This window comes from Prionailurus viverrinus, chromosome X (assembly GCF_022837055.1).
Source record: "Prionailurus viverrinus isolate Anna chromosome X, UM_Priviv_1.0, whole genome shotgun sequence".
Lineage (NCBI taxonomy): Eukaryota > Metazoa > Chordata > Mammalia > Carnivora > Felidae > Prionailurus > Prionailurus viverrinus.
This window is the reverse complement of record NC_062579.1, coordinates 74,199,501-74,223,313: the sequence shown is the minus strand read 5'-3', so window position 1 is coordinate 74,223,313 and position 23,813 is coordinate 74,199,501. Positions and strand designations below refer to the sequence as shown.

The following is a 23,813-nucleotide window of genomic DNA, read 5'->3' as shown; positions in this document are numbered from 1 at the left end:
CACATGTGCACACTCTCTCTCAAAAATAAATATTTTTTAAAAAAGAAAAAAAAGATAATGGCCAATAACTTCCCATATTTGATGAAATACATGAATCCACACACCAAGAAGTTGACAAACTCCAAGCAGGATAAACTAAAGAGACCCTCACTGAGATCTATTATAGTCAAATGGTCAAAAGCAAAAGAGAGAATTTCGAAGGCATAAAGGAAGAAGTGACTCATAATGTACATGAAAGCCTCAGTATGATTAATAGCCTATTTGTCTTCAGAAGTCATGGAGGCCAGAAAGCAATGGGATCACATATTCAAAGTGCTGAAAGAAAAAATCTTGTCAAGCAAGAATTCTGTATCTGTCAAACTACCCTTCAAAAATTAAGTAGAAATTAAGACATTGCCAGATAAAAAACTGGTTTGTTACTAGTAGACCTACAAGAAATGCTACACAGTCCTTCAGGCTGCAATGAAGGGACACCAGACAGTAACTCAAAGGCATAGGATGAAATAAGAACAATGCAAAGGGATATACAGGGGCAAATTTAAAAGCCAGAATTATCATATTTTTGGGTTGTAACTCCTCTTTTCATCTTCTACAATATTTAAAAAAGAAACACATAATAATTATTATAAATCTATGTTATTGAACACACAATGTATAAAGGTGTAATATGTGACATTAATAACATTAAAGGGGAGAACAGAGTTATAAATAAAGTAGCATTTTTTACACAGTTAAAGTCAAGTTGGTATCGATTAAAATGAGATTTTTTATAATTTTAGGATGTTATATGTAACATCCATACTAACATGTTACCTGTGGTAACCACTGAGAAAATATCTATAGAATATAAGCAAAAAGAAATGAGAAGGGAACCAAAACCTGTCACCACAAAAATCAACTAAACACAAAGGGAAATCAGGGACAACGAAACTGTAAGACATGTAGAAAATAAATAGCAAAATGTCAGAGGCCTTCCTTAATAGAAATTATTTTAAATGCAAATGGTTGAATTCTTCAATCAAAGAGGCAGAAAGATTGGCAGAATAAATAACTATTGGGCCAAAGAAGAAATCATAAGGAAAGTTAGAAAATTACTTGAGAACAATGAAAGTGAAAACACAACATAAGAAAACTTCTAGGATGGAGCAGAAGCAGTGCTAACAGGGAAAGTTGTAGCTATAAACACTTACATTTAAAAATAAGAGAATGGGGCACCTGGGTGTCTCAGTCAGTTAAGCATCTGACTTTGCTTAGGTCATGATCTCACAGTTCGTGAGTTCAAGCCCCACGTCAGGCTCCATGCTGACAGCTTGGAGCCTGGAGCCTGCTCTGGTGTTTGTGTCTCCCCTTCTCTCTGCCCCTTGCCCGCTCACTCTCTCTCAAAAATAAATAAACGTTAAAAAATTAAAAAAATAAGAGGCATCTTAAATCAACAACCTTACTTTTTGCTATAAGAAACAAGAAAAATAAAACAAACTAAACCTAAAGCCAACAGAAGGAAGGAAATAATAGAGATTAGAGCAGAAATCAATAAAATAGAGAATAAAAATAGAGAAAATCAATAAAACCAAGAGTAGATTCTTTGAAAATATCAACGAAATTGAGAAACCTTTAGCTAGACTAAAACAAAAAGAGAGAAGACTTAAATTAATAACACCAGAAAAGAGATCAGGGACATCACTGTCAATTTTACAGAAATAAAAAGGATTGTAAGAGAATACTATTAACAATTGTACATCAGCAAGTTGGACAACCTAGATGAAATGGGAAAATTCCTAGAAACACACAAATACTGAAAATGAATTATAAAGAAATAGAAAATCTCAACAGATCTATTACCAAAAAGGAGATTAAGTCAGCATCAAAAACTTCCCAACAAAGAAAAACTTAATGAGATGGCCTTACTGATTAATGCTATCAAACATTAAACATATTACTGCCTACATTTCTCAAACTATTCTAAAACATATGAGCAGAAAATACTTCCCAACTCACAGTATGAGTAAAGTGAATGAAGCCAGATACAAAAGGATGAATGCTATATGATTCTACTTATATGATATACCTAGAATAGGCAAATTCATAGAAACAGAAAATGGAATAGAAGTTACCAGGAGCTAGGAGGAACAGAAAATGGGGAATTACTGTACATCTAATTGTGTAGGGGAAGTCTATGTAAACAAAGACAGTTAGAGTTGAAGGGACCTGGGCTTAAATTATGTATTGTCTTTGCCATTTACTACATGTGTGACATGGGTCAAGTTAATTAACTTTTTCAAATCTCAGTTTACTTATCTGGAAAAAACCCAGGATCACAGTCACACCAAACTCACAGAGCAATTGTGAGGGTTAAATAATACATACAAAGCACTTAACAAAGAGCTTAGCATCTAAATAAGTGCTCAATGAATGTTAGCTATAATTAACCTTAGAATGGTTTCTGGCACATAACTCCATACATTTCTGTTGAAGGAATACATGCAACTGCATATTTGCTATAATAATGAAATTGATCGGAGCCACAGTTAGGGGAGGGGATGGGGTCCAGAAGAACTTTTTGGAAAGACAGCAACATGGCAGAACAGAGCCCAGAAATATAGTCTGTATGTATTTGACAATATGATAGTATGCATATGACAGGTTATCTGTACATCAGTGCTACTTGTTGGATCACCCTTTTCCCAGGAAGAGAAACCACAATTTTCATGTCCTTTTCCTTCTTGTACATTTCATCCGATTCTTCCTTAAGAAGGGGCTGGAAATCTGGCAATAAAGGAAAAAATTACATATATGTATGCTTGTATCTTACGGGTAATTTTTGCCTCCTTCCACAAAACTCTTACCATATTTTCAACATGTAATAAATATTTAAAATCAAGTCTGGCACATGAGATTCTCAAGTAACATTTGTTGGAAGATCAAATTTATACCTGAACAGTTACTATATTCCCTTACTCTACCTACAGGGATGCTCGCTGTGACACTTCTGTCAGAGTACTATTTTTATTTATTATTTATATCTCACTCTTTTAATATTTTTAAAGTAATTTCTACACTCAAATGTGGGGCTCAAACTCACAACCCCCAAGATCAAGAGGTGCATTATCTACCGACTGAGCCAGTCGGGTGCCCTTCTGATTCTCTTTTTAAGAAAAAGAGGGGTGCCTTGGCTGGCTGAATCTGTAGGACGTGTGACTCTTGATCCCTAGGTTGTGAGTTCAAGCCCCATGTTAGGTGTAGAGATTAGTTTAAAAAAGAAATAAATAAAAAATAAAGAATGTTTTGAAGCAGGTTTCAGTGTTACAAGATAAAAATAGGGAATTGGGAGAGAATATCGTTATTTAATATAACAGAAAGAACAGCATATGCCAATAAAGTTCACAGTTGGTAGATTTGGGTTGCAAAATAGGTTCTGAGCTTCCTAGCAGCCATCACAAGGAAAGTTAATTAAATAATTCACATGGTCTGTATGATTCAAAAAATAATTACTCCGCTATTTCAGTTACTGAAAATGGAAGTTTTCCTTTGAGTTATTAAAGAATTATTTTTTTATATAAATGCCTTTAAGAACATACTACACTACATGAAAAAATGAGTTTCATTGGTCAATTTTGTATTTCAACCCTTAATGTAAAGATCAGCAGATGGATTCCAAAAGGGATCAAAACAGTTTTGTCTAGGTCTGAAACTCCGATAATTCAGCTTCACGGATATGATTTTTTTTTAAAAAAAATCTTGTATCCAGAAGAAATTATTGTACAATAGTCTTCCAAACATATTTGTCCCTTACAATTCGGTTTAGATGCATATTAGGAAGTAGAGATTTCACAGCTACCATCTCTAACCGGGACCCCTAATGTCTCTAATATTATCCCTATGTCTTTAAGGAGGATACCTTTGACATCATTTTATGAAAGTTCTGGAACCTCCAAGGTCACATGACTGAACGGGAAGCCATTTTACAATCTCCACAGGTCGACCATGGAGTACAGTGAGCAGGAGCCTCCCAATTCTTTGGAAAGTGATTCAACACCAACAGCTTCCACATCAGAAGTAACGGGCTCACAAGATCCCCAAATTCCTGAAGACAGCGGAGCTGAATACTTTGGCGACCTGGGGGCCGAAACTGCCACCAATGAAGGCACCCAAACTTCTGCCGATGGCACCCAAGCGGATGTCGATGGCGGCACCGACATTGCTGCCAAAACTCCTGAGGAAAACTTACTGGAAGGGACAGGTAAGTGGGGTTAAATTTTTTTTTTCCCCTCACAAGTTAAGAGAATTCTTTGGGGGAAGTGAACTACTAGAAGTCTCTTTGGACTGAGACTCCCTTCAGGAGAAATAATCGGTGTTACGTGTGTCCCTGTCCAAAAGATGTACTCTAGTGACTCTCTTGAGGAACAGGGAAAGGCTAATTATGTAAGAGTAGTTTGGGCGCGGATTGTAGTTATTTAATGGTTTTGCGTGGCGGCCTGTTTGTCACCAGGCGAGGTCGTCTCGCTAAGGGACAAATCTGGCCAACTTAACGGATTCGAAGAGCAACTGAATGTGCCACCCCTTTTACAAATATCACTGCGCACCGGTAACACTCCCGCGGCCTCCCTGAAGGTCGCCCCCCTGTAAAAGGAATTGATTTTGAAACTATGCTCGGCAAGGTCCCCCCCCCCCCCCCCCCCCCACTGCGCTGCGCTCAGCGCCTTTCAAACCTTCCAGCTCGGCACGCGGTAAACTGGCCGCTGCTTCGAGGCCAAACGCCGGTCGGGTCGGGGGCCAGGTCGCGGAGGCGTGGCTAGGCGGGGAGGGGCGGCGCGCGCGGCTCCTACCTGTCGCCACGCCGTCGGCCCGCAGCCCGCCTCCACGCCCGCCGCCCGGGAGCCCACTCACGCCCCCTCCGGAACCCGTCCCCCACCCCCACTCCGGGGAACAGTGTCTGCGCAGCCTTTCCGGTCCTGGCGTAAATCAACGGAGGAGCGGGTGAGTCGGGAGGTCAGAGGGCTCCCGGGCGGGTCAGCGCCCAGCTCCCGCGCACCGGACTTCCTTATCCAGCCCGCCTGGACGGCGAGGCGCGAAGGCTCGGGGCCCCTTGGTCCCACGGGAGGTTTTCCAGGGAAATTGGATCAAAGCCTAGGAGCTGGACTCTTCCTTGGAAGCTTAGCGCTCCTGGGATAAGGATGAAGTGGTCATTGCCTCATATTGCAGCCAGTGGCTATGAACTTGAGAAAATACCAATTTAGGCTTGTGCTGACTTGTGCTGCCTGGAGCATGCTGTTAGGCACCCTCCAGCTAGCTATAATTCTAATTCCAATCCTGATTCCGCTGAAACAAGATGGAGCTGGGGGTGGAGAGTGGTCCTGTTTAGTTTAATTACTTATTAAAGAGTGCTTGTCTGAAAAAAAAATGGATGCCTTTTAAAAAAATAAATACAATACAACCGGTTCATTGGGTAGATGAAAGTAACAAATTTTAAAAATAACTAAGACTCATTTCAACTGGGGTTGTCCACCTTCTCTGAAATAGTTTCAATTCTTACATTCTTTCCTTTATATTGAGAGGAGTTGCCAGTAAGGCATTGAAATGAACAAAATACCCTAGTCTTAGTTCTGAAAAATCTAAAAGTTATTTCTGATCTGATAAAATCTTGCTTAGCAGCTAGTTCTTCAAATAATCTGCATTTCTGCTCCCAACCTTGTGTTTGCAACTGTCCGTTCTGTTAGGCAATGTGCCCAGCCCCAAGGTTTTTATTTAATTTACTTTATTTTAATTAAATTTTTGCTATGTTCACATTTAGATTTTGTATCTGTGTATGTGTGTGTGTATCTGTGTGTGTGTGTATCTGTATGAAGCAGGAAGAAAATAAATGACTATCACAAATAATCAATCTCTCTCCTCTCATCCTGGGTGTCTCCTTTTCTGCTGCTGACCTCTCTTGCTTTCTATGCCTTTCTGGTGGTTTCTGAAGTCATACTAAAGGACTGGTGAATGATTTCACCATAATAGGGTCTCAGACTCACTTTTATGTGTTTTTAAAAAGGGTTGCAATTCTTTTAAGTGAGATTCAAATGGTTTACAGAGTATTAGGGAGCTGTGGTTAACTGGAGATTTTAATCTAATTAAAAATACAAGATTTTATAACTTGGTATGTAGCGTAATGTCCTTAGAACATAGGAAGATCTTGTCTATTTTCATATATGTATATTGCTTTCTTTCTACCTTTTGAGAAAAAATTTCCTCAGAAGTGTGAGCCCTAAAACGCAACGTGCAAGCCACTACAGATTTTTCCCAAATAGCTGGAAAATAAGATTAAAAATAAAAATCAACTTGGATGGGATTATTCACTTTACAGAAGGTTTTTTTTTTTAATTTTTTAAATTAAAAAAAATTTTAACGTTTTATTTATTTTTGAGACAGGGAGAGACAGAGCATGAACAGGGGAGGGTCAGAGAGAGGGAGACACAGAATCCAAAACAGGCTCCAGGCTCTGAGCTGTCAGCACAGAGCCCCACGCGGGGCTCGAACTCACGGACCGCGAGATCAGGACCTGAGCCAAAGTTGGCTGCTTAACCGACTGAGCCACCCAGGCGCCTCCAGAAGGTTTTTTTTTTTTTAAATAAAGGGATCCAGGGGCGCCTGGGTGGCGCAGTCGGTTAAGCGTCCGACTTCAACCAGGTCACGATCTCACGGTCCGTGAGTTCGAGCCCCGCGTCAGGCTCTGGGCTGATGGCTCAGAGCCTGGAGCCTGTTTCCGATTCTGTGTCTCCCTCTCTCTCTGCCCCTCCCCCGTTCACGCTCTGTCTCTCTCTGTCACAAAAATAAATAAACGTTGAAAAAAAAAAAAAAGTTAAAAAAAAAATAAATAAAGGGATCCATCTTAGAATTCCTTTAAATAACTTCTTAGGGGTATTTCAAGTAAGTGGTAGTTGTGCGGATTAAATAAAATAATAGATCTAATGCACTCAATGAAGTGCCTGCCATATAGAATGTACACAGTGAATGTTAATAATGAATAAATTAAATTGGATTTTATGATCTATCGTATCACCCCTTCAAGAAAGTGCCCATTCCATGAACCTAAGTGTACTCATATAGATAGCCTCGCCGTAAGAACTGGACTCCTAACTTTTAAACAAAATAGTTCAGAATTGTTGATGCTGACTTTAGAGTCATAGAACCTGCCTGCTCTCCCATGGGCTTAATTCATACCAATCCATTAAGGTGAATGAAATATTAAAAATTAAGCTCTTTTTTCCTTCAAATCATTATAGAACACTTGTGCCAGTGGTTTTGGTTGATTCTGGACTTTGGCACTCTTCCCTGCAGAGGCATGTAGTTTGCTTCAGTAGCCATCATAGCGCTGATGAATTGTAGTCCTTTACCTTAGAGTCTAGCAATATCATTAAGAAGACTAGGGGTGCCTGGGTGGCTCAGTCAGTTAAACGTCCAACTTCAGCTCGGGTCATGATCTCATGGCCTGTGAGTTTGAGCCCTACATCGGGCTCTGTGCTGATAGCTTGGAACCTGGAGCTTGCTTCGGATTCTGTGTCTCCCTCTCTCTCTGCCCCTCACCTGCTCATGCTCTGTCTCTCTCTGTCTCTCAAAAATAAACAAATGTTAAAAAATTAAAAAAAAAAGACTACATCATGTTTCATAACAACTTTACTTCTTTTGTTATCATGTAATTTGGGCTATCCTTGGAAAGTCTACATATATTGGAAGGGAGATCAAGTGACTTTTAGAAATAATCAAGTTATGTCAAGTAAGGTACTTCAGAGCTGTACACACATTGTTTCAGTGAGGGTTGTGGGCAAGATCCTGTGTAATGTAACCAGTACTACCAGAAGTGGTCAGCAGAGGGGCAAGATGAGTTTTTGGTCACTTGCTATTTTGTGTTTGCTTTCATGAACTCAAAAACAAGAGATGAGTAAAAGCCAGGATGAACCTCCTCAGGAACTTGAGAACCAGTTTATATTGCGTCTCCCACTGGTAAGAAACCCTTGTATCTCAGACCACATATCTTCAGTGCATATGTATTAGCTCTGTTTGGATTCTGTAGCATTTCTATTTAAGGTAGGCTATAAAAATTAAGAACATTTGTTTCCCAGGAATCACGTTTTATTAAACAGTCCTATACTAGTGTGTACTCTTTTAGCAGAATTCTTTCATCCTGTACATGCCACCTATCATGTGGGTTGATTTCCTAGCAAAGGGCTGTGACAGTGAGGGATCCAGTGACTTACCGGAGGTGCTAACAGCCTGTTTACTGAACAGCCATGATAAGACTCCTTTTAAATCCTTTCTGTCACCTCAAAAGGGTCAGTGAAAGGGACCATCACTATTTCCTCAAATTCATCACCATGCAAGGCTGTTGAAGCTCATCTGAACATTGTGTTAGGGTCTCTTCCCCCATTGATACCTGCATTCAAGTAGTATTTAGTCTAAGAATGTTGTATTAAGGACGGCCTTCAGAAAGATATTTCCCCAATTAGGGCTAATTATATACCCAGTAAACTGCAGCTAAGCCTTTACTTAGCAACTACAACTGAAGGGCAGCAGTAAGAGGCAGGAATGTAGGGCTTGAAGAAGGCATTAACTGTAGCTACTAAAAACCAACAATGAGATTAGAGTCAGCCTCATCCTAACTTGACTTAGCACACCATATGTCATGGTACATGACACTGTTCCTAACATTTGGGAGATTTAAGGTTTTATTTAAGGGAGGACTGTAACACATCTATTAGCTGCCAAGTAGACAATTCATCCTTCTGATTTTTCAATCTACCTCCTTTTTAGGAACATGCATTTACTGTCAGGAAGATGGTACATTCTGGAAGTGTTGCCATGAAGGATAAACTAAAAATTGACTTATCTTGTAAGTAGTAAATACCCGTCTACCATACATTGAACAGTTAATTTATTAAGGGATTGCTATGTGCCAGACACTATACTAGATACTAAGGATGAGACAAAGAGCAGAATATGGTCTCTGCCTTGAAGACCCTAAGAGAGGCTTAAGTCACTCTCATATCTTCTTTTTGAGGAAAGGAAGTAGAAATTATGTAATTTGAGGTAATTATTGTACTGTGTATAAGGAAGAATTGGCGGGAGGTCAACGGTGAGATTTGTATACTTCTGTTTGTCTCTTACATACAAACTTTGTGATTTCTGACTGTCCGAGGTAATGATAAATGAATGTCCTGTACTTTTTTTTTATATAAGTGACATATCTTTCTCTCTTTTGAATAATATTTATTAGGATTTTTAAATACAGAGACGTATATAAAGAAGAAAATTTAAAATGGCTTATAATCCCATCACTCAGGTAGCCCTTATTGACATTTTAAAAAAGGTAATACAAGTTCGTGGTTAGAAAATTTAAATATAACCAGAAGAAGACAGGAAATAATAAAGATTAGAGCAGAAATTAATGCTATCGAAACCAAAACAAACAAACAAACAAACAAACAAACCCAGAACAGATAAATGAAACCAGAGGCTGGTTCTTTGAAAGAATCAACAAAATTGATAAACCACTAACCAGTTTGATCAAAAAGGAAAAACAAAATTTAAATATAAAAGTTCAAAAAGAGGAGTGAAACTCTCCTTGCAGTGCCCCAACATTAATGCCAAAGATAACTAATAATAATTGTTTCTCCTTGTTTCCTTACAGACAGAATTTTTATTCATGACACCAACATTTAAATCCCCTACATCTTTCAAGTTAATTGAAAGAATTAAAGCACCATGTCCAGCATATTTCTGCATTTTTATTTTTTCACTTAATATTAGAAGATTGTACTTGAATCCTCTTGTGTTAAGGGACGAGCAAAAGCTAGAGACATCTGGGCAGGATTCAGAGTTGTCAGCATATGAATATATATATTCCTACAGTGTATGGATATTGTGTAGAATCTTATCTTGGTGAAGCTAACTAGAGATTATAATTTCAGATATACTAGCACCTTTCTGGGATCACCCCTTCCTTCACTTGACCCTTTGAAAATACCCATGTACAATGACATAATTGAGTGCTTCTAATGGGGTCAAAATGAATGGGGTTGAAAGAATGGAGTTTGCCTTTCAGGATGAGAATGAAACATTCGCCACTTCATCCACATTTAGTTCACAATGATTACAAAGAGACTTAGCTACTTTTGATCCAGTAGAGTAAACTGAGAAAAAAGAGCTCCATATATCCTGCCTTCTTTTCACTGGGAAGTTACCAATTACATACACAATTCTAGCATTATGATAAATAGTAGGTTTTGCTGAAAGACTGGCCTGTCCCACTTAAGTCTTCGTCACTTAAACCCCAGAATGCTTAAGAGTACATTGGGAAGATGTTGGATTTAATTTTTCCTGCCTCTCTTCAGCTGATGGACGTCATGCAGTTGTTGATGTAGAAAATGTCTCACTAACTGCTAAGCTGGTTGATTTGCCTTGCATTATCGGAAGCCTGAAAACTCTTGATAAAAAAACTTTTTATAAGACAGCAGATATTTCTCAGGTATGGATGAGTTTTCTTAATCTACTAGTTCTTACATCCTTCGAGGAATCCCTTTCTCCCTACTTTTCTCTTTCTTTCAGTAGTCCTTTCCACTTGGTGAATGGCTGCTTATCATTTCTAATTCGCAGCTCAATTGCACAGGAATACAGTGTCATGTTCTGGTTTGGCATTTGATCCATAACTTTTGACTTTTATCCAGATAGCTTTTATATAAAAAAAAGGTTCAGGTTTGCCATTTATGATGATTGTCATCTGAAAAAAAAAATGAGGATCTGGGATCTTCTTCTGAACTTTCTGCTAAAGCAAGATGCTGTTAATTCTGGAGATTTATATTTGTTTTTTTCATCATCTCAACTGTTGATTTCTTGTTTGCCTTCTAAATCAAAATACTAAGATATATTTGTTCTTAACATATTCCCTCTGAAGTGGTAAGTACTTGAGCTAAAAACAAACAAATAAAAACAAAATCTAGAATCCATATACAGTGTTTCAGAGACCAACAGAGAAAGAGAGACAGAATTAATATGCATGTATATGTAATACTTGGCTTTCTGGAAATGCCAAGTACTATTCTCCTTACTTCTTACTATGCTCCAGGATTTCTGGTAGTAAAAATGATCATGATTCATTTCTAATCCAGGATTCATGACCATAGTCAACTTCTTCATCTTTGTTAAATGTAGATGCTTGTGTGCACTGCTGATGATGATCTCCACTCTTCTCCAGAAGAATCAGTTACCTCTACTGACCTTAACGCAGTCATGAAAAATGAAAAAGAGAGAGAGCAAAAATATGTCTGGAAGCATGGCAGTAAGTCACCAGCCCCTTGCTCACTTTGGCTGACTACATTTAATCTACTGAATCCTAATTACTTGTGAGCCAGGGACCTGTTACCACACTTAGGTGTTTGGTTCGTTAGACATCCAGACACTCTTAAAGGAACAGGTCATGTCGTTAGCCAGTGGCTTTCTCTTTGTCAAATTCAGATAGATATGTGACTACCAACAGTCATATATACATTTCACCATGTTGAATTTATTTTAGTTACTCCACCACTTAAGAATGTCAGAAAGAAAAGGTTCCGCAAAACAACAAAAAAGGTTAGTTGCATGCTATTTCTGTGTCTACTGGGTGGATTGGAAGAGGAGTTAGTTGGGGATTAATTTGTTCACTCATTTATATGTTCAGTAAACATCGATTATGAGCTAAATGCCAGGCACTGTGCGGTAGCAGTTGGGAGTATATAGTGAACAGAAACAGACCTGATCATTTAGGGATCTGGATGTGTCATGAATTTGAAACTTCTGCTAATGCTTTGCTTTCAATTGCAAAATCTAGTTTTAAAGTTTATTTATTTATTTTGAGAGAGACAGAGACGGTATGAATCGGGTAGGGACAGAGAGAAAGGGAGAGAGAGAGAATCCCAACCAGGCTCCACATTGCCAGCACAGAGCCCAGTGTGGGGCTCGAATCCACGAAACCATGAGATCATGACCTGAGCCGAAACCAAGAGTTGGAGGCTTCCACCCAGGTGCCCTGCAAAATCTAGTTTTAAAGTGAACCCATCTAGAACCTGAGACTTGGAAATTGTGGTTCTATTCCTAGCCTTACCTCCAATTTGTAGAATCTTGGGCAAGCTACAGGAATATTGTAGCTTGTCTGCTTTTTTTAATTAACTTTTTAAAAAAATGTTTTCGTATTTTGAGAGAGAGAGAGAGGGAGCACATGTGTGTATGCTGGGGAGGGGTTGGGCAGAGAGAGAGAGAGAGAGAGAGAGAGAGAGTGAGAGAGAGAGAGAGAGAGAGAGAGAATCCCAAGCAGGCTCCACACTGTCAGCACAGAGCCCTACTTGGGACCCAATTTCACAAACCCCATGAGATCATGACCTGAGCTGATAACCAAGAATCAGATGCTTAACCAACTGAGCCACCCAGGTGCCCCTATAATTAACTTTTTATTTTGAAATAATTGTAGGTTCACATGCAGTTGTAAGAAATAAAAGAGAGATGTTATGTACCCTTTATCCAGTTTTCCCCATTGTAATTTTTTGCAAAACTATAGTACAATATCACAAACAGGAAATTGATATTATCACAATTCGCCAATCTTACTCAAATTTCTCCAGTTTTACTTATACTTGTGTGTGTGTATGCGTGCATGTAGTTCTATGCAGTTTTTTCCCATATGTATGTTCATGTATCCATCTACACAGTCAAAATACTGTGCAGTTTTGTTACCACAAGGATCCCTCATCTTGACCTTTTATAGTCACATTTACCTCCCTCCTACCCCACCCCTCGGTCTCTAACCCCTGGCCAACACTAGTATGTTCTCCATCTCTGTAGTGTTGTCAGTTTGAGAATGTCATATAAATGGACTCATACAATGTATAACATTTAATGCTGGCTTTTTTCCCCCACTAACCATAATTCCCTTAAGATCCATGCAAGTTGTTGCATGTATCAGTACTTCATTCCTGTTATTGCTGAGTAGTATTCCAGGGTATGCACATACCCCAGGTTGTTTAACTGTTCACCCACTAAAGGACGTCTGGGTTGTTTTCAGTTTTTTACCATTATAAATAAAGCTACGTGCAGGTTTTTGTGTCAACATAAGTATTCATTTGTTTGGGATAAATGTGCAGGGGTGCTATTTCTGGGTCATATGGTACTTGAATGTTCAATTTTATGAGAAACTACCGTACTGTTTGCAAAGTGGCTATAACATGATATCTTCCCAGTAGACTGTACCTGTGATCCACTTACTCTAAGTCCCCACCAGAATTAGGTGTTTGTCACTCTTTTTTATTTTAGCCATCTGATAGATGTGTAGTAACCTTGTTGTGGTATTAATTTGCATTTCCCTGATAGCTAATGATGTTGAACATCTCATGTGTTTTTTTTTTATTTTGCCATCCATATATCCACTTCAGTGAAGTGTCTGTTCATGTCCTTTGCCTGTTTCCTAAGTGGATTTATTTATTGTTCAGTTTTAAGAGTTCTTTTAATATTCCAAATATTAGTCTTTTGTCAGATATGTAGAAATTTGCAAATATTTTCTCCGAGTCTGTAGTTTGTCTTTTCCTCTTCTCCACAGGATCTTTCAAAGAGCAAAGGTTTTTTGTTTGATTAAGTCCAACTTACAGATTTTTCCTTTTTTTAATATTTATTTTAGGAGAGAGAGATAGAAAGTTAGTGGGGGAGGGGCAGAGAGCGAGGGAGACAGAGAATCCCAAGCTCTGCACCGTCAGCGCAGAGCCCAATGTGGGACTCAAACCCACGAACCATGAGATCATGACCTCAGCTGAAATCAAGAGCCAGTCACTTAACTGACTGACCCACCCAGTTACCCCTACCATATCTTCTCTATCCATTCATTCATCGATTAACACTTGGGCTCCTTCCATATTTGGCCACCTAGGTGCCCCTATAGATACTTCCTTTTAAGGATCTTTCCTTTGTGTCAAGTTTAAGAACTCTTTGCCTAGCCCAGATCCTGAAGATTTTCTCTTATTTTTTTCTAAAAGTTTTACATTTTACATATAGACCTGAAATCCATTTTTGAGCTAATTTTTGTAAAAAATGTGGTGTTTAGTTCAAGGGTTTTTTTTTTTTTTTGCCTTTGCATATCCAGTTGCCTCAGCACCATTTATTAAAAAGACTCCTTCCTCCATTGTATTGTTTTTTGCACCTTGTCAAAATCAGCTGGGCATTTTTGTGTGTGTCTGTTTCAGGGTTCCCTATTCTGTTCCATTAATCTGTGTGTTGATCCTTCTACTGATATCACAGTGTAGCTATATAATAAATGTTGAAATGAGGAAGACTGTTCTCATTTTATTTTTGTCAAGATTGTTTTAGTCATTCTAGAGCCTGTACCTTTCCATATAATTTTTTTTGTAAGTTTGAAGTTTAGAACAAATTTTCTATGTCTATAAAAACCTTGTTGGAATTTTGGTAGGAATTGCATTGAACCTATATATCAATTTGGGGATAATTGACAGCTTTACTATGTTGAATCTTTCACTCCATGAACACAGTTGCCTTGGCTTTTATACTGTCAGTCAACAGTACTTATTGAGTGCCTACTAAATGTAAAACTAAGAATAATTTTAGAATCCTTTAAGCTTTAGTGAAGTAGAACAGTTGTAATAATAACTTCATTGTTTATTGTGTTTTATTTCATAGCTCACTGATTTCAAACAAATTGAAGAAATCAGCTTTCCTGAGGTAGAGCTATCATTATATAACTTTATTGTTTACCCTTAGTGTGTTTTATTTCATAGCTCATTACTTTAAGGCAAATCAAAGAAATCAAAAAGGTTACTTTTTGGCCTTCCTTCTCCTCTCTAACTGCCACTGCCATACAGGTACACTAAATTGGTTCACTTAAAAATGGATTCATTGTTTAATGCCTGATAACTCCTAGAGGAAAAGATACAATTTGGCCAGTGACTTTGAATTCTAATCTGCTTTTTTCTCTGATACTTATTTTAAGAGCCATTTTTTGGAAGCCAGTATTCACTTTTACCAGCAGTTGTTTGCAATTGCTTATTCCCCCTCAAAGTTCTAATTTCTATTTGTAGCATGACGAATTGGTTGCTGTGGAGATAATTGTCTAAAATTGGATTTAAGGGAGAACATGTAGCTAAGACCCAGTTTTTATAGGAAAATCTTTAATAATAAAGATGTGGAAAAGTGAACTTTGGGAATTTGGATCTTTAAGCCAAATTACTTTTAAATAACAAGTAAGGAATTGTAGTTGTTTGCCAGTATGGGTCAGGGCCAATAATTAATAACTGAGGCCTAAGGGTTGTGCTTCTGAGAGAAGTCTTTAACACGGAGTTGCAGATCAAAAAGATTAAATGTCTCAAGTTAATTTGTTTGAATGGGAAAAAAAATAAGCTTACCATACAGAAACCTAGAGCCTGGTCAAAGATTTCTTCATAAATAGCATTACTTAAAGTAGAAATTGATTTGGATGGATATTAAAGAGACCTAATTATTTGAATTCATTTGTATGTAGGAGCAGGGCATTCCTGCAAAACACAGGGTGTTAAATGACATTACTGATATCCCCCCTTCCCCTGATTTGGTTCAATACATTGAATCTCCTGATGTGGAAAAGGAAGTGAAAAGACTACTGTGTTCAGATGCTGAAGCTCTCAGTGCTCGTATCCTTTTATACTAAATATTTTCCTTGTAGCCTGTTCCGCCCCATATGTACTTGCTGACAAGCCCTCACTTCTGGTATTTGTGTACTAATTTTGGTGTGTAGAACTTCAGATTTTTGTTACAGAAATGTTACTTTCTAGCTAGGAATAGTAAATTCACACAATAGAAATGTATTTACTTGTGTAATCCAATAGGAGGTACTTCTTCATACTAGGAATCCAGATACAGATGGCCTGAAGTTGGACCAAATTAAATAGCACTTTCACTCAGAGAACCTCTTCCCTTTCAATTGTGTCTTCTCCTTTCTTTCTGCTTGTTCCTTGACCACCACCCCTCCTTTCAGGATGGGAAGTCATTGCTGAAGATGAAACCAAAGAAATAGAAAGTCAAGGCTCTATCCCAGGCTTTGCAATGTCCCCAGGAATAAGTGGCTATAAGCAGGGTCATTTCTCATCAGGTATGTTAATAAAGACAAAACAAGAGCTTCAGAGAAGGCAAGTGTTGACTGTGCGAAAGACCATTCTCCAGAGACTCACAGGCCAATCACAGAAAAAGGATGCCTTGGCCTTTCTTTCCTCTTTCTTCAGTGCTTCAGGGGTTTTAGACTGGTGTTCTAATCTCCCATCAGTCCCTGGTATCCTAAATTCCTATGGGCCCTTAAATACTCTAAATGTCTTGATCACTGAATACATGAATGAATGTTAGTGTTTTGCATTTCCTGCCATTGCCTTAGGAAGGGAAGGATCTTCTTGTGAGAAAATTATTTATAAAATTCATTGGTTGACCAGTGAATTTGAGGGAAGGAAGATAACTGCAGCTTGAGTGAGAGTCATTTGAAAAGATTCAGATAGATTCACCTTCCTCTTGCTTGAAACCAATAGAATATGGTATGTTTCGGGAGATGTTCAGTGATTCTAGTAGCAACAGTGATGATGAGGATGAGGAAGAAGATGAGGATGATGAAGAGGATGAAGAAGATGATGAAGAAGATGACTACGATGAGGATGAAGTTGAGAAAGATTATTATGAAGAGGATCTGGAAAGGGAGCTACAGGCCAAGTTCTTTGCATCTGGCCAGTATGAGGCAAAGGAAGGAGCCAGTTCAGCAGGTAAGTTATGGAGGAAAAACCAGAGGTGGGACAGAGTGGGTGGCAGCGCTGAAGATTGACTTTAAACATGTGTTAGATGCAAGGCTAAGTTTGAGAAGTTACGGTTGAGATGTGGAGTGGAGTTTTGGTTGACTTTGATTGTGGTCCACTAGTTTGGGCCATGTTTAGTTAAAATTTCTGTCTGTCTCTGTTAGTCATGGATATTCAGAAGCAGATTCATTACATGGAGAAAAAGCTCCAAGAGATTCAATGCAAAGCACAAAGACAGAGGGATCTCTTAAAGAAAGTGGAAAACCTGACACTCAAGGTAAATTCTTGTTGGCTGGGATAAAGATACCTTGATATCCTACTTTCAAAATACCATCTTTGTGTTTCTAACTCGTATCATCCCTGTGCAGCATTCTTACTCATTTTTTGACCTAAAACAACCTCTTAGAAACCCCTAAGAAGATATAGCCCTATTTCCTTTTATCTGAGTAATTTTGATCATCTCATACAAGAATTTTTGAGAAGAGACAAGGAGACTTGAGATAATGATTACCAATACTGAGCATCTGTTATGTGAAAGGCACAAAAAGAGCTAAGTATTTTACATGTATCATCTCATTTCATCCTCATTTCATCCTTCCTGAAATACAGGTACTGTCGCTAATCTTATAGATAAGGAATTGAAATTCAAAGAGGTTAAGTAACTAGTGGTAAGACATAGATTGAATCATGTCTTGATTCAATCAAATAGTTGTTTGTACCAAAATGTATTCATTGAAGTGAAAGAAAATTAACGAAGTTCATTTTTAAATGTTATGATGCATGCCTGAACAAGAATAAATATCTTGCTTGATTTTTATTAACATATATTTCAACAAAAGGAAAGTGTATGTTTAGGCCATGTTTGCATCCTTTTTTATAGTGAGGGAAATTCTGAAGCATCTGGAAAATTCCTTGCCAGATTTTATTTTCTGGAGAGCCGTAGTCATCAAAATGTAGTAACTCAACACAGAACTGTACCTATTTAGAATATTGTCCTTTACATTAACCAAGTGAGATAATAGATGTGGACACACTTTGAAAGATACAGTTGTATTGATGTTGCATGGAGGACTAGTTAGGAATAATAATATTCTGCCCTAGTGCAGGGAAATGAATGAGTCAGCACCAAATTCCAAGTCAGCTTTTTTAATAGTTCACCACAGTCAAAGGATTTGTGCTAAACTAGAAAAAGGTAACATGAAGGCATTCCAACCATTTATTTTAAGGCAAGAAAAAAATAGCGTGTGTAGGTTTATAAAATCAAATCAGATGGCTCTGTACTTAGGGGATGCAGTTTTTATACTCTGAATCCTTTAAAAAGAGTGCTCTTTTGTTATGACTGACAGTTTGCTTATCAAATTATTTGCCAAACTCTTTGTCTCACTTGGTTCTCTTTTCCTTTGAGACTCAGCATTCATCATTTATACAATTTGTTTTCCAGAGTCATTTACAGTCTGTGCTGGAGCAGCTTAAGTTACAGGAAAAAGAAAAAAATGAGCAGGTGAGAAGTGTTTTCAAATCAACCAGAAAACATTTGATACAAAGAATCCCCAACCCCACTCCCAAAGTCATTTCTAGCTGTTCCTTTCACAGGATCAGTAGTGACCAAATCTTCTAAATGAGGATAGCAGGTTGGAACAAGGTTTTTGTGAAAATTCACTCATTCAGCAGATACTGAATGCCTATTAAGTGAAAAGTACAAGATGTACATACCGTGTTGAATAAGACAGAGTACTTGTCCTCATGGAGATGTCTAGATGGAAGATTGACAGTGAACAAATTAACATACAAATGGAGAAGTGCAAATGGCAAAAAAAAAAGTGCTTTGAAGGAGGAAAAAACATCAGTGGTGCTATTTGAATAAAAGGAGTCCTGAATTAAATGGAATTAAATTAAAACGATGGGCCTTTCTGAGGAGGTGATACTTAAGCTTAGACCTAAAGAGTCAATCTGAGCGAAGAGGGAATGGAGAGCCTCTTGGGTGGAGCATATGACAGGTCCCCCATGGGGGAAAGAACCTGGCCTTTTTGAGGACCTCTGGGCTATATAAAGCAAGGAAGAGCATGACTTAACATAAGGTTGTAGAAGTAGGCAGAGGCCGTAGTGTATGGTCCCTTGCAGGCCATGATAAGGAGGATGGGTTTTAGTCTTAAGTGCAGTGGGAAACCCTTGAAGAGTTTTAAGCTGGAGAGAGTCACATTTAATTTAAACTTTTTAAAGACCACTCTGATTCTTATCTGGAGAATGGATTATAGGGGGGGCAAGACTAGAATCAGGGAGGCCAGTTAGGAGGCTGTGTGGTAGTCTAATAAGAGAAAATGACAACCTGAACTAAGGTGGTGGCAGTGGCTATGGAAAGAATATATATATATATTAACTGCAATAAAAATGTTTTTATAACCACTTTGTTGAGATATAATTCACGTACCATACATTTAAATTGTATGGTTTTAGTATTTTCACAGAACTGCACCACCATCACCACAATCAGTTTTAGAACATTTTCATCACCCAAAAAGAAACCTGTATTCAATACCAGTCATTCCCCATTTCTTCTGAATTTCTACCACTTGCTGGACCAAGGCAACCACTAATGTACCTTCTCATCTACTTTGCCTATTCTGCTTATTTTATCTAAAAGGACATATATAATGTGTGGTCTTTTGTATCTGGCTTCTTTCACTTAGTATAATGTTTTCAGAGTTAATCCATGTTGTGGCATGTATCAGTAGTTTATTCCATTTTGTGGGTGAATAATATTCTAATATTCCATGTGTGTAAGCATACACACACACCACGTTTTGTTTATCCATTCATCCATTGATGGACATTTGGATTGTTCCCACCTTTTAGCCATCATGAATAATGCTGCTACAAACACTCATATATGAGAGAATATATATTAAAGGTAGAATGGATGGGAGTTGGGCCAGTTACTGGGTGTTGAAGGAAGTGTTAAGGATGCATGCCAGATTTCTGACTTGAACAGCTGTATTATTTCAAGCCACAAGAGAGTGAGAAGACTGAAAAGAAGGTACTGTAGGATAAGTGAGGGTCAGGTAGCTGTACAGAAGATGTATGCTGGCTTCAGTCCTATAAAATTAGGGTAATAATCATAAAGGAACTGGGGGCCATATAATGATGGGCTTAGCATGGGGCTCTTGAGATAGAGACACCAACCCCCATCCCCGTTACACATACAAGCAAAACCAGGGGAATTTTGTATATTCCCTTCCACTCAGCAAATCACTTAACCAAGTACTGCTCATAAACAACCATGTGAACAATTAACACCAAATTGCTTTAGCACACACCAAACATCTTTGTTTTCATCCATGTAAATAGTATTGGGGAGTGCTATTTTCAACATGGAAATGTAGCTGTGAACTTTATTCACTCACATTCCTTTACGTTATTAGTTCATTTATAGCCTACTTGAAGCTAGGTTCTGTAGTAGGGAGCTACAAAATGCTTACAACCCAGTCTCTGCCTCCAGGTGGGAAGAGATCCATGAGAGGGACAGGAATTTAAAGGAATGAAGTCTCACTTTTGTCCATAGAGACTAGGGATGACTTCATAGAGAAATGATGTTTGGCTGGTTCATAGAGAAATGATGTTTGGCTGGAGCCTCAAAAGGTAGAGTGGGGTTTTAATAAGGAGATAGGGAAAAGAGGGCATTCTGTATAGAAAGTAGCATGCATAGTGGCTCAGAGATGGTGATGACAGCCTAGAGTTGAGATTTTTTGTTTAGGGCATAATGAGCCACCAAAACTTTTTCACCTGGGGAGTGACTCAGGAAGATGTCTCTGCCAGCAGCATGTAGGAGAAATTGTTGAGTGGAGAGATACTAGAGGAAGATGCAAGTGATGGAAGGAATCAGAGCTTAACAATTGATTGGATTCATGGGCTCAAAAGGAGAACAAATAGGAGTCCAAAGCCTGAGTAACTGGAAAATGGTGTGCCACTAACAGAAGACAACAGGAAGGGAATTGTTGGGGGCGCAGATGGAGAAGATGATGAGATAACTTGGAAGCACGTTGAGTTAGAAGCACTTTAGAAAATGGGAGATTGGAGAGTGGCTCATGCAGAGAAATGATCATTGAAGCTGTGGGGATAGATGAGTTAGCCAGGTTGACTGTTTAGCAAGAAGTCCAAACCTGGGGAAAAACCTTCCTTTAGGGGGTGGTGAGAAAGAGAGCCCACAAAAGAGAAAGAACTGGAGCAATCAGTGGTTGTAATCATGTCAGCACCAGAGTGTAGCCTCTAAATTACTGTAGAAGCAATTCTCGTAATTTGGTAGGTGATGTGCAGCATAGGATCACTTTCTAATGCTCCATTCCTTTCTTTCACAGAATGAAAATCTACACTGGTATGGAGTGACCTAAATTGAATAATACTCAAAACCAATCTCTGTCCCAAAGACAGTATACCTCTCAATGTTTTTGGTCACTTTGCCATTCCAAGTAAAATAAAGAGATAGAGAGAGATAGATAAATAGATAAATAGGTAAATAAATAAATATTGGTCAGGTCTTTGGTTCAGTTTCCAAGTGTATCATAACATGGTAAGAAGCAGCAGCTAAGACTTGGTTTAAGATCCAGTGTGTTCAGTGGGACAAAAGCCTATCCCAATTGCTTTATTTTCTCTTCAAATGTGGCTACAGTGATCCCTCTGTACACTCTTCACAGAAATACAAAGTCTTATCAGAAGCATATTTAATTTTGAAGCATATTCAATTTGAAGGCTTCTTTTTAGAAGTTTGGCACAGTAAAAGACAACATCATGCAGTGTTGTGCATGCATTCTTGACTGTGGCACTGTTCTTTGGAACATTGCAAGACTCAGATAACCATATAAAATACAAATTACAGTGGTTCTTTTTGGTTCATACAAGTAAATCCTAGATCAAGTAACAGAACCTAAGATTTCAGAGCAATTTTTCATATTTTTCTGCCTCTCCCTACAGCTCATTTTCCTCCGGGAACAATTGAAATCTATTTTGGAGAAGTAAGAGAGCCTTCAGCCTGGCACATGAACCTTGGATTTACTATCCAGACTGAAGACTGGATGAAATTGTACGTGTTTCTGTCCCTTTCATTGCCGTATGCAAAGTCATTTGTTATTTGTTGATCTGAAACTTTTTATGCTAGTCACATTTGAAGTTTATAGCTGTGTAGAAAGGGACAGAATATAAAAAAGTAGTAGACCTAAAATCCCAACTCAATATAGAACTTCCCTTCTCTTTATCAACTTGATAATTGCTTACATTGCCTCTGCTCTGTTGGTGCCATCAAATGATTCAGCTATGCTTCCCAAAGACAGTCTAGCCTGAAGGCCATACAGCTAGCTGGTTTGTGTATGTTTTCAGTTCCCTTCTTCTATTAATTTTAAATATTTCCTAAAACATGGAACAAATCATTTCTACCAAAAGCTAGGACCTCTCACAGTGAATTAAGTGCCTATCTCCCAGCAGTTAACACCAGCTTGTGTCCTGTCTTTGTTAAGGTAATAGGGGCTGCTTTCCTGCTCAGGGATGATTTCTTGCTGCTGCTATCTTTGTTCTGTTGTGTTTTTAGGGATTGTGTCTGGTTATTATTTGACAGCTAAGAGAATAGTTAGGACAGAGATGAAATTCTGAGTTGTTATCCTTATTCTGAGCCTCTTTATCCTAACCCCCATCAGAAAAGGTTAGGAAAAATCAGATGCCTGTGATGCCTGTGAAGACTCCCTTAAAAACCCTGAGTGGGTTTGTTTTTTCAGCTGTATTGTTAAAGTTTTCTGGCCTGTGTTCTTTAAGCAATAAATAAATTCTTCATTTTAATTGGATTGCTGTCACTTTATTAAACCGTTCCCATGATGAATACACTCATATCCAAAAGGAAACTGGAGAGACAAGCAATAAACTCTACCATTAGGAAATGACAGAAGATGCTGTCAATACTGGGGCATCCTTCTAAAGAGCTCTTGGGATAACTCCTAATGAACTAAGCAAATCATCTCACATTAACCATATAGCACTGGGAATTTGAGAAGTCATCTAGAGAAGTGATCAAAATGGCAGTATTTGCATTGATTTATGTTGTAGTGGAAAGAACACAAGGTTGGAATCCTGGCTTTTCCATTCACCTTGAGCAAGTCCCTACACCCCTTGGAGCCTCTGTTATTTTTTAATCTAGAAATCAAGGATGATAATGCTTATGACCAAGAGGTATCTGAGGGTTTTCTGGAAGTAGTCCAGCTAGACCCAGGTCTGGTCCCAATTGATGGAGTCAGTGCTGCTCTAGGAAATGAACTCCACATGTTTTCTGTGCCTCTTATAGTGCTCCCATTCCAAGTTCAAGTTAATAAGCCAGGGGCAGTGAAGTTCAGGTCAGTATGTATGGGAAGGCCCTGTGGAGGAGGATGGAAGCTGGAAGGGATGCTGGGGGCAAATGCAGGGAAGAAGCGGGACTAAGGAAGATATGTTAAGGGCAAACAAAATGAAGTTAATATTAGGAAAAAAGCTAGAAGACAGCTTGAAAACCAAGATGATATATAAAAAAAGATTTTTTTCAGAAATTCAGGCTTTAAAAGATGAGAAGAAAGGGAAGTGGGAGAAGGGGACTGTTAGAGGCAGAAGGTGTGGGGGAAGAGGCAAGGTTTGAAAAGAAGATAGCCCTTTACAGATGAAGGAAGGCAGAGGGGGCCACCTGGGTGGCTCAGTTGGTTAAGCACCCAACTCTTGGTTTTGGCTCAGGTTGTGATCTCACGGTTCGTGAGTTCAAGTCCTACATCAGGCTCTTTGCTGATGGCACAGAGCCTGCTTGGGATTCTCTCTCACTCTCTCTTTGCCCCTCCCCTGCTCGTGCTTTCTCTCTCTCTCAAAATAAACTTAAAAAAAGGAAGGCAGGGGGCTGGAGCAGAAACAGATAACAAAGCATCCTGGGGACATGGCTGGAGAGACTGAGGCTAGTGAGGGTGGCATATATGCCACAGGTGGCATCTAGAGGTGATAGAGGTAGAA

General features: G+C 38.6%; 1 protein-coding gene across 3 annotated transcripts; it reads left to right on the top strand.

The window, feature by feature from the left end:
• The first annotated feature begins 3,980 nt into the window (after positions 1-3,980).
• On the top strand, positions 3,981-22,636 carry TAF7L (TATA-box binding protein associated factor 7 like). 3 transcript variants are annotated; one of them, XM_047845026.1, is made up of 13 exons: positions 3,981-4,237; positions 7,913-7,980; positions 8,788-8,866; positions 10,368-10,501; positions 11,185-11,311; positions 11,546-11,601; positions 14,686-14,727; positions 15,626-15,671; positions 16,016-16,129; positions 16,554-16,781; positions 16,976-17,088; positions 18,253-18,312; positions 21,777-22,636. In XM_047845026.1, the coding sequence occupies exons 1-13, from the start codon at positions 3,982-3,984 to the stop codon at positions 21,819-21,821; spliced, it is 1,368 nt and encodes a 455-aa protein (XP_047700982.1). In that variant the 5' UTR covers position 3,981; the 3' UTR covers positions 21,822-22,636. The 3 variants fall into 3 exon arrangements, with proteins under 3 accessions (XP_047700982.1, XP_047700981.1, XP_047700983.1); XM_047845025.1 differs by having other exon boundaries at positions 15,524-15,671; XM_047845027.1 differs by lacking the exon at positions 3,981-4,237 and adding an exon at positions 4,819-4,974 and having other exon boundaries at positions 15,524-15,671.
• The last annotated feature ends 1,177 nt before the right edge of the window (positions 22,637-23,813 follow it).

Excerpts from the sequence above, each read along its gene's own strand:
- TAF7L (XM_047845025.1), top strand. The coding sequence starts at position 3,982 with ATGGAGTACAGTGAGCAGGAGCCTCCCAATTCTTTGGAAAGTGATTCA. Across the intron at positions 10,502-11,184 it reads AGACAGCAGATATTTCTCAG|ATGCTTGTGTGCACTGCTGA; the intron begins GTATGGATGAGT and ends TGTTAAATGTAG. Across the intron at positions 16,130-16,553 it reads GCAGGGTCATTTCTCATCAG|AATATGGTATGTTTCGGGAG; the intron begins GTATGTTAATAA and ends TGAAACCAATAG.